The sequence below is a fragment of the Prionailurus bengalensis genome, chromosome B2 (genome assembly GCF_016509475.1).
Source record: "Prionailurus bengalensis isolate Pbe53 chromosome B2, Fcat_Pben_1.1_paternal_pri, whole genome shotgun sequence".
NCBI classification, from domain to species: Eukaryota; Metazoa; Chordata; class Mammalia; order Carnivora; family Felidae; genus Prionailurus; species Prionailurus bengalensis.
The window spans coordinates 149,136,814-149,146,823 of record NC_057349.1 but is presented as its reverse complement, the minus strand read 5'-3'; the positions used below and the strand labels follow the sequence as shown (position 1 = coordinate 149,146,823).

The 10,010-nt window shown below is 58.3% G+C and overlaps 1 protein-coding gene across 1 annotated transcript; it reads left to right on the top strand.

Annotated features, from left to right (window-relative positions):
* Positions 1 to 959: 959 nt before the first annotated feature.
* TBXT (T-box transcription factor T) lies at positions 960 to 9,728 on the top strand. Its single transcript, XM_043590547.1, has 8 exons — positions 960 to 1,165; positions 1,539 to 1,803; positions 2,572 to 2,706; positions 3,505 to 3,566; positions 3,688 to 3,749; positions 5,289 to 5,465; positions 6,884 to 7,013; positions 8,808 to 9,728. Exons 1-8 carry the CDS (start codon positions 960 to 962, stop codon positions 9,079 to 9,081), a joined length of 1,311 nt encoding a protein of 436 aa, XP_043446482.1. The 3' UTR covers positions 9,082 to 9,728.
* The last annotated feature ends 282 nt before the right edge of the window (positions 9,729 to 10,010 follow it).

Genomic DNA, 10,010 nt, shown 5'->3' with positions numbered 1-10,010 from the left:
CTGGCCAGCCTCCTCCCGCGCCCACCTTCCGCGGAAGGAAAGATCAGACCACAGAAGCCATGCAAACCCCCAGGTCCCACTCAGTGCACGCGCAAACCCTGTCATCCAAGTCCCGCGTTTACGCAGCAGGCGGGAAAACTTCCTAAAGGGACCCGTTTGGTTGATTTCTGAGTATTTCCCTCTCTGGGCGCGGAGCCCACCGTCGGGGCAGAGGCTCGGGCCGCCGAGGCGCGGGGACGGGGGCGCTGGGTGGGCCGATCCCCGGTCTCGGGCGCTAGCGGAGCGGAGGGACCCCGTCCCGCGGGGCGCACGACCGGGCGACGCGGCGCGGGGGCGCGCGCCTTCTGCGGGGGCCGGGCTCCGGGCGCCGGCGGGGCGATCCCGGGCCGGCTCCCGCGCGACGGCAGCCCCTCGGGGACGCGCGGGCAGGGGCCCAGCCCCAGTGTCCGGCCCCGCGGCCCCCGCCCCGTCGCTTTGATGGAGGCGCAAACGCTTCGGGGAGGGCGGGGGCGGAGGGGCCGGGCCGGGGACGCGTCGGGCCGGGGCCCCGGCTGACAGGAAGCGGGCGCGGGAGCCCGGGGTGGGTCCCCCGGCGTCCCCAGCCCCCGCGCCGGGTCTGAAATGGCCGCGCGCGGCCAATGGGCAGTCGCCCCCGCACTTCAAAGGGCGCGCGGCCCAATCGGCCGCTCCCCTCGGCGGCCGCCGCGGCCCTATTTATGGGAGGGGACGCCGGTGCGGTCCCCGGAGACCTACTCGGGTCGTGCGTCGCGGGAGTTCAAGTGGAAGAGCCTTCCCCCCCACCCCTCTCCCCCGCCCCCTCCCCCCCCAGGTCGCGCTCCTCGCCCTCCGCCCGGGAGCCCGGGGCCGTCTCGGAAAAGCGGCCGCCGGCCGGGGTGAAGGTGGCCGTCGCGTCGCGAGTCGGGGCTTCGGGGGGCGGCGGGGAGGGGGCGGGCGGGAGGATGAGCTCGCCCGGCGCCGAGGGCGCGGGGAAGAGCCTGCAGTACCGAGTGGACCACCTGCTGAGCGCCGTGGAGAGCGAGCTGCAGGCGGGCAGCGAGAAGGGCGACCCCACGGAGCGCGAGCTGCGCGTGGGCCTGGAGGAGAGCGAGCTGTGGCTGCGCTTCAAGGAGCTCACCAACGAGATGATCGTGACCAAGAACGGCCGGTAGGCGCGCGCGGGGCGCCCGGGGGCCCGGAGAAGTCTTCCTGCCGGGACGGGGGGGGGGGGGGGCGGGGGCGGGGGGCGGTTTCTTGCTCCCTTCCGCTCGCTCGGCCGCGGAGCCCGGTGTGCCCCCGCCGCCACCCTCCCGCGGAAGTTCGGGAGGCGTCCCGGGGACGCGCGCTTGCCCCGCGCGCGGAGAACCCTCGGCCGGTGCTCCCCGACCCTGCCTCCGGAGGCCGTGAGAGTGCGTGGGGGACGCCTGGGGACCTAGGGGGGCTCTGGGAAGCGACAGCCGCCTCTGGGCCAGGTGGCGCGCCTCCCGTCCGTCCGAAAGCTCCTCCCTGGGGGTCCTCCTGCCGCACTCCTTCCTTTCCAGGAGGATGTTCCCGGTGCTGAAGGTGAACGTGTCCGGCCTGGACCCCAACGCCATGTACTCCCTCCTGCTGGACTTCGTGGCGGCCGACAACCACCGCTGGAAGTACGTGAACGGAGAGTGGGTCCCGGGCGGCAAGCCCGAGCCGCAGGCGCCCAGCTGCGTCTACATCCACCCCGACTCGCCCAACTTCGGGGCGCACTGGATGAAGGCGCCTGTCTCCTTCAGCAAAGTCAAGCTCACCAACAAGCTCAACGGAGGGGGTCAGGTGGGTGTGATGGAGCCCGCGCCGGGCGGGGCCAGGGGCCGCGCCGGGGGGGGGGGGGGGGGGGGGCGCGGGGCCGCACCTTCCGCCGGCGGAGCCTTGGGAGGGGCTGTGCTTGCGCGCCAGGTGACCTCTGTCCGGGAGAAACCGCCACCGCCGGCCTCAATTGAGCCTTCGGTGTTGTTTATGGGAAAGCGATGAGGGCAACACCAGGCCTGCAGCGCGGGGCAGGGGGCAAAGCTTCCCCTTTGAAGACTCAGCCGGTCTGGGTCTCAGGCTGGGGGGAGCTTTTGCATTCAAGCCCTCGACGGCCCTAGGGGCAGAGAAAATACTAGCCTCGAGGGGCAGTGGTCACTTTGGAGCTAAATATGGGCTGCCGTGTGGCCGCGTGCTCTGAACAAACTTGTAAATTTGGCATTTTCTGAGAGCCCAACCGGGAGACCCCAGGTTCAAGCGCCTCGCACACAAGCTCAGGCTTTTAAAGACGTCTGCTTCCCATCCTGGAAGCATTAACAGGTTACTCCACCGGGTCAGGGGATTTCATGATGGGCATTCATTGCCTTTAATGGGGTGTAGCATCTCACATTCCTTTTTTCTTTTTAACGCTGGTCGTGGGAAGCAGTGCCCGTGGGGAAACCCGCCCACTTACCAGCAAAGAGACACTTTGCTGTGAGCTACACGGCTCTGTGCACATCGCGTGTATTTTTCTCCTCGGCAGCAGGACAAGGGACGTTTCCTTATCTGAAGGTCTGGTTTCTCTGCTTCCCCCAGATCATGCTGAACTCCTTACATAAGTACGAGCCTCGGATCCACATAGTGAGAGTTGGGGGCGCCCAGCGCATGATCACCAGCCACTGCTTCCCGGAGACCCAGTTCATAGCGGTGACCGCTTATCAGAACGAGGAGGTGAGCGGCGGGAAGGGCGTCCGGGCGGGTGACATTCCCTCGGAGCTCACAAAGCATGCAGAGACTCTGCGTGAGGGGCCCTGGGGCATTTTAGCCTGGTAAGTAAGGCCTCATCAGATAACCTGCCGTGAGCGTAGAATCGGCCTGGAGGGGCGAAAAGTTTAGTCCCGGTCCTTGGCCAAGCCTTTTGCCCTTATTTCTCTGTCAACGCGTCTAAAACTAGAACCATCTAGCAAATGAATCTCCGAACGAAAAGAACAAAACTTTTAGGTGAAGTGCCGTGCGAATTTCTTGAGAGCAAGATGAGGGTTAGGGTTAGGAAATCTTTGGAAAGCGTCCTGACCGGCAGCGGGGAGGGGCAAGAATCCGCAAGGTGCCCAACCCTGGTCCCTGCCTGTAAATCTCGAAGTCTGAGCCCAGCGTGCAGACGTTTTGTGATGAGCTGGTTAGGTTGTCCGTGTTGGCCACCTGAGGGCCCTGGAAGGTCGCTCTTTCCTAAGCAGATCCGAGTTATGTTTTGAACCACGTTGGTTTGATTTCTGCGCGCAGAATGTTGTCAGCCGCGGGTTAAACTCCTTCCCGTGATTTCCGCTCAGAAAAGCAGCTTTTAACAACGTACTTTGTGAAATGTTCCCATTGCTCAGCCACCTCAGACCCAAACAGAAAAATCCACCGGGAGGGGGTCCGGTTCTGTGTGAATCTTTAAAGAGACGCACTGATGTTTCCCAATTTCCCGGTACCAAACAATCCTCCGGCTGACGAGCAGTGTACCAGTAACCGTGAATTCTTGTTTTTCAGATCACAGCTCTTAAAATTAAATACAATCCGTTTGCAAAAGCTTTCCTTGACGCAAAGGAAAGGTGAGAGATTTCTAACTTCTACCCTGCGGGCCAAGAAATATGCAGAAAGAGGAAATATTTCTGCAAATGAGATTTTCCAAAAAGTGATCCTTTTTGACAGTTCGATGCGTTGTTTTGACAGAAGCGATCACAAGGATATGACGGAGGAGCCTGGAGACAGCCAGCAGCCCGGGTACTCCCAATGTACGGTTTGTTGCACTCTGTCTCGGCGTCCCTTCCCTCGGGGACTAGGCAGCTGAGGGCCGGAAGCCGGAGGGGCGACCCGCGGCGCGTTTGGGGGAGTTGACCGCCTTTCTGCCGTGCAGGGCACGTGGGCCCATGATGTTGAGGCTCCTTTACTACTGGTCTTCACCCTCGATCCAACTGGGAGGGCTGTGGGTGCCATGCAGCACCCTTGACCGAGAAGCCCGGGGAGAGTTTACCTGGGGTCTTTTGTCCGGCTCCGAGGCAGCTCGAGCCAGGGCTGGGTCGGATCGCTGAGATCTTGGTGGGTGGCTGGACCCTGCCGTGTTGGGCAAGTGGAGAAGCCAGCTCGTTCGACACGGTTTCTCTCTTTGTCAGCGATAGGAGACTGGAGGATCGTGTTGGGAACGATGCTCGTGAGCGGTGTGGTTTTTCCCTTGGCCCGTTTCGGTTCCAGGGGTGGCCGTCACCTGAGGCTGGTTTTAGAGGGAACGGCGGCTTGCAGGCTGGGAAGAGGGCTCCCAGTCCAGCTCCCTTTTCCAGTTGCACCAGCCAGAGCCCGGGGGTGCGGGTCTAGAGAGCCATCAGGAGACCAAGTTCCGTGTAGGTGCCCTCTCTGATCAGGGAAGGGGCTTGGAGTTTAAATAATGGACAGAAAAGTTCGTGTTTGCCGCCTCTTCTGGAGGCCGGATAGACCAGCATGGCACGTTTCTGGTCTATTTCTTCTTTAACCCGCTTCTCGGCTAATTTAACAAACAGCTCTTCTAAAGTGGCTCCCGGGTGGGCTGCCACCGCTCGGCACCCGGGACCTTTCCCTCATTTAAATGTTGTCCCAGGAATTGTTTGTCGTTTGGAAATTAGAGCCAGGATAGTTGTCCCTTTAGAGGTTGCGTTTCTGAATTAAAAAAAAAAAAATGCCTTACAAACCAGTGACTGGAGAAGACATTGGAGGGTGAGAGGCGGGCAGGGTGTGGAGGGAGTGATTCTCTGATGCACGACAGGGAGAACCTTGAGCCGAAAGCAGAAGAAAAGCAGGAAGAAACTGGCTCCAGTGGGGACACAGCTCCTGGGGCGGGGGCGGGGGGGGTGGCGGTAGGAACAGGCGAAGGGAGGGGAGGGGGCGCCACCCGCGTGAGTCGCCCCATGTGTCTTGAGCGCGTCTGGTTCTGAATTTCATCTGTTTCCGCATTTTTTTCATGCTCAGCAGTTAGGGCCTGGAAGCTGACGGGCCTCGGAAGGTTCTGGGGGGTTGAGGCAGAGGGGGTGAGGAAGCAGCAGGTGTTGGCCGAGGCTGGGGTTCCCCAGCCCTTCTCGGGTGCCCTGTGGCTGTGGAAACCCTCGTCCGCCTATGGCCTCTCGTGTGGAGCTGAAGCCCAGATGCCTCGGACTTGATCTGGGGACTTGGTGTTAGACGCTATGAGTCCTCTCTTCGTCGGGGACCCCTCAGGAAGATACCCCTGGTTTTCTGGTCTCCGCTCTCCTGTCCTTTAAATAAGGGAGGTATGCAAATGCCAGTTACTCAGCACTCTTTTCTCACAGCAGGGGGGTGGCTCATCCCTGGAACCAGCACCCTGTGCCCGCCCGCCGCCCCCCACCCACAGTTCGGAGGGCCCCTCTCACTTCCTTCCACTCACGGCTGTGAAAGGTACCCCGCCCTGAGGAACCACCGTCCGTCCCCCTACCCCAGCCCTTACGCACATCGGAATAATTCTCCAAGTAAGTTCTAAGTCGCAGTAGACCTGGGCTTTGGGGGTGGATGGGAGACCACGTCTGGAAAGGCCGTAGGATGGGTTCTGGAGACCAGGATTGGAAGAATGTCCTCTGGAGCGGACCCAAGCCAGCCCCTTAGTGGCTCAAGACGGACCTTCGTTTCGCATCCCGCCCACCGCTGGCTTCGCACTGAAGGTGTGAGGTCCGGACCAGGGGGCTTGCGGTGCTGAAATGCATCCGTTTTTCCTGAGCTGCGGGTCTGTCTCCGGGGGCCCAGGTTTGGATATTTTATGGACCCCTCTAAAGTGATGCTGCTGGGTCAGATGGGCGTGAGAATTACTGGCTGAACCAGACCCACGCGTGATTTTCCAGTGTCTCTCCAAGTGTGGTGCCTGGGCCAGCGGCGTGGGCATCACCTGGAAACTACCCCACGCCTACTGAATCTGCAGTCTTCTGGCTGATCCTGAAGAGCGCTTAAGGACTGTGGGCACAGGGCTGGACCACTGACATCCCTTCCCTAACTTCCTCTAACACTGTGCATGGCTAGACTTGATATTGTCTGGCTCTAAAAAGGAACATAGTTAATGAACACCATAAAACAATTAAGCAATTAAAGCTGATTTGAAATGAAAGGAGCTTATCTGGGAAAGAAATAGTCACTGGGACTTGTTCAACCAGCGGCTGGACCCTGAGGTTAGAAGATCATAGTTTTGTCTGAAGCAAGTGTTTCTAAAGTCCTTTCAAATCTTAAGAAATAATGTTTTGGGAAAAGACAGGCTGAAGTTACATTTATTATTTGTTTTAACGTTTATTTATTATTGAAAGAGAGAGACAGAGTGGGAGCCAGGGAGGGGCAGAGAGAGAGGGAGACACAGAATCCGGAGCAGGCTCTAGGCTCCAAGCTGTCAGCACGGAGCCCGACGCGGGGCTCGAACTCACGAGCTGTGAGATCGTGACCTGAGCCAAAGTCCGATGCCCCTGTTTATTTTTATTTTTAAAGATAATTAATCCCTAGGGCGCCTGGGTGGCTCAGTCGGTTGAGCGTCCGACTTCGGCTCAGGTCATGATCTCGCGGTCCCTGAGTTCGAGCCCCATGTCGGGCTCTGTGCTGACAGCTCGGCGCCGGGAGCCTGCTTCGGATTCTGTGTCTCCTTCTCTTTCTGCCCCTCTGTCGCTCACGCTCTGTCTCTCTCTGTCTCCCAAAAATAAATAAACGTTAACAAGATTTAAAGATAATTAATCCCCCATCCAGTGGTTGTAGGATTCTGTTTCTTCGGGGCATCTGCTGATCTAAAGATACAGAAGAGGCTTGGGTTGACTTGGATGCATTTTCCAAAACAGACGTATGACCATAAATATTTGCCTTTGATGACCAATGAAACAGGCCAGTGGCGTCCATAACGATGGCTTGTCACCCCCCACAGCCTATTCTGACAATCCGTCTGCATGCTTATCCATGCTCCAGTCCCACGACAGCTGGCCCAGCCTTGGAACGCCTGCCCATACCAGCATGCTCCCCGTGGGCCACAGCGCCGGCCCGCCCGCTGGCTCCAGGTAATGTATGTCTGGACGTGATGCAGAGCGTCCTGGGACCCCGAATGTGACGTCCTGCCGTTTCCATCCTTGGTCTTTATTCTGCCCTTCACCTGGGGGTGGCTGGGCGGTTATTTGTAGCCGTACCGCTAACCCGGGGATCCCAGGTTGCATGACCGCGGTGAGGCATGGATAGAGATGTAACGGGGAAGCCAGGGCCCCCATCCTGGCTCTGGCACTTACTAGTTCCTACAAAGGACAAGTCTCTTAAACTCTCGGAGCCTCGTTTCTTCTACAAGAATGCCAACTGACCCCATCTTTTTGTCTTTAACAGAGTTGGGGTCAGCAGGTGTAATCTGAAGAAATGTTTCTAGCACCTTTTTTTGAGAAGAGCCATTAAATTAAGGGAAAAGATGTAGTTGGCTTTCCTGTGGATATAGGACCAAAGTCCTTAACGTGGTTGCTGGTAACTAGTAAAGAACAATGAATGCTTTATTATTAACTTGAAAATAATGTAGGGGGAGATGGCCTTAAAAAAATCAAGCTGATTGGTGAATATATGGAGGGTTTTCATAGGATTATTATAAAAAACTAAGACAAAGTTGAAAGTCAACTCTCATTTTCTACCGAGGAAACAGGCTCAGGGATATTAAATGATTTGGCAAGTTGGTGGCTCACGGTAGAATGAGTCTGTAGACAAGTTATCTCGACTTCGAAAGCAGTGCCTTTATTCTATTTAGCATATCATACTCTGCCTCAGATCTTAATTCTTTTGTCTAGGAAAGAATTCTCTGATAGTAAGAATCTAAGCGTCTGCCTGTAAAAAATAAAGCAAACAGCGCTTCAGGTGCATAAAGCAGCCAACTTTTCAAGGGCGGGACGATCGCTTAGAAACCAGCACAGAAATGGAATCACCTGCAGGTTACAGACCCCTGGCAGGGGGGGAGACCCCACAGCACCATCCGGACTGGGCATCTCCGAGCCATGTGTTCTGTCTATAAACAGGGGGCAGTAGACGACTTCTTTCAACTCAGGGTTGTTTTCAAGTTCAAATACAGCTGAAATACAGCGCATGGCTCGGTAAGCATTATAGCACCACGTAGAGTGAGGTCGCCTTCGTTTACAGGAAGACGTTTTCTCCAGACGATTTTAGCAGGTTTGCAACCTGCTGAAGTCTATGTTCCCAGACCGAAGGGTCTAATACCGATGTCCAACCCCTCCTCCCACGGATTGGGAGACGGGCTCAAAACTGGTTACAGGCCAGTGTTCCTGACGCAGCTAGCCAAGGGCGGGGCTCCGGGTCGGACTCTCAGACGCGTTCTTGCTACGCTGCGCCCCGCTGGCGGGCATTGCTGCCCAGGACAAGGTGCAGGGGACGGTGTCTGTTTTGGAGTCACCGTAAGAAGCACCTTCCAAACCATCATGCTTCAGGAGGGTGTTGTCTGCCTCTCGAGGGTCGGTGCAGTGGGGTGGGGGCGTGCCGAAGCATCCGACTGGGGGGATTCGGGGATTCGGGATTCTGCATGAGGGCGCCAAACCACGAGCCTGGCGTCCTTGGCAGCGAGAGTTGCCGTGTGCGCGCGCAGCGCTCTGCGTCTGGCTCCCACGGTCGGTCGTGTGTCTTGTTGATAGGTGTGCCCGGCGCTTGTGCACGCCTCAGGGTGTGGTTGACTAACAGAGCGGGTGACCTGCTTGGAAGACGCCGTCCGGCGCCCTGGTCAGCACCCGGGTCGTTGGCCACTGCTGTCCCTCCCGCAGCCGGTCTGGGGCCCCACTCCAGGTCTCTGCCTGACTGTCTCCACGTTTGCATTTCAGCCAGTACCCGAGCCTGTGGTCCGTGAGCAGCGGCTCCATCACGCCCGGCGCCCAGGCCGCGGGGATGTCCAACGGGCTGGGCGCCCAGTTCTTCCGGGGACCCTCCGCACACGCGGCGCCTCTGGCCCACCCGGTCCCGGCCTCCCCCTCCTCGGGATCCCCGCTGTACGAAGGGGCCCCCGCGGCCACAGACATCCCTGACAGCCAGTACGACGCCTCGGCCCAAGCCCGCCTCATAGCCTCGTGGACGCCCGTGTCGCCACCTTCCATGTGAATCGAGGCCTGTGTCGTAAACGATGCGGGACTTCGCTGTGGCGGCCGCGAGTGCGGGCCCGATTCACCTCCCAGGTACCGAGGTGGCCGCTCCTGGGTTGAGGGAAGGAAACAGGCCCTGTCACCCTCCCTTTACGGTTAGGAGGAGGGACACGTGTCCCGCTGTCCCTCAGGAGTGCCGTGCCCGCCGCGCACCCGCAGGGAACTCTGCACGGACACAGCGCGGCGGCCCGAATTTACCGCGATTCGCGATAAACGCCATTTGCTGGGGTCAGACACGTGGCGTTTCTCATACGGCCCGTGCAGCCTCGGCCCGCCGGCAGTTGTAAACCCCACCGGTCCTACTCGTGCGAGAGAGACGCACACTCAGTTCTCTTCCTTGTGGCTTTGGAGGACTTCCCAGACCCTCTGTGGCGGCGGTCACAGGTGGGCCTGTGCCAGGAAGGACAGGATCATGTCACAGCCGAGGACAGCAGGTTGTAGTTGAAACGCAGACTTGCCCGCTCTGCCCACTAGAACGTGTTCATTTCGAGCATCGGTAGTTAATCTCTTGTGTTGTTAAACCTACGATCGTTTATGTTTGTCTTTTAAGTAGCCAAAGACAATCAGCAGGAGGCCTTTTTCTGCAAAATAAAAGCAATATCCAAATTTGGTTGGTCTAGTTTTTATTCAGACTCCTCTTTTGGGGGGGCGAGAGTCTGTGACGGCCGGTGGCAAAGACCTCGTCCCAAAGGAGCATTGTAGTCTGTTGTGAACCTTAATGCTTCATCTAACGAGCTGCAGAACTGCATGTGAACTGCGTGTATTCACTCATTGCTCGTTACCACAAAAATGCAGAAGGTGATAATTGACTTTCAAGAAAGTCAACACCGAGAGTGGGGGATGACATTGTGGGCGATGGCCAGGGCTAACATGAACTGACACAAAGCG

Excerpts from the sequence above, each read along its gene's own strand:
- TBXT (XM_043590547.1), top strand. The coding sequence starts at position 960 with ATGAGCTCGCCCGGCGCCGAGGGCGCGGGGAAGAGCCTGCAGTACCGA. Across the intron at positions 1,804-2,571 it reads AGCTCAACGGAGGGGGTCAG|ATCATGCTGAACTCCTTACA; the intron begins GTGGGTGTGATG and ends TGCTTCCCCCAG. Across the intron at positions 5,466-6,883 it reads ACATCGGAATAATTCTCCAA|CCTATTCTGACAATCCGTCT; the intron begins GTAAGTTCTAAG and ends CACCCCCCACAG.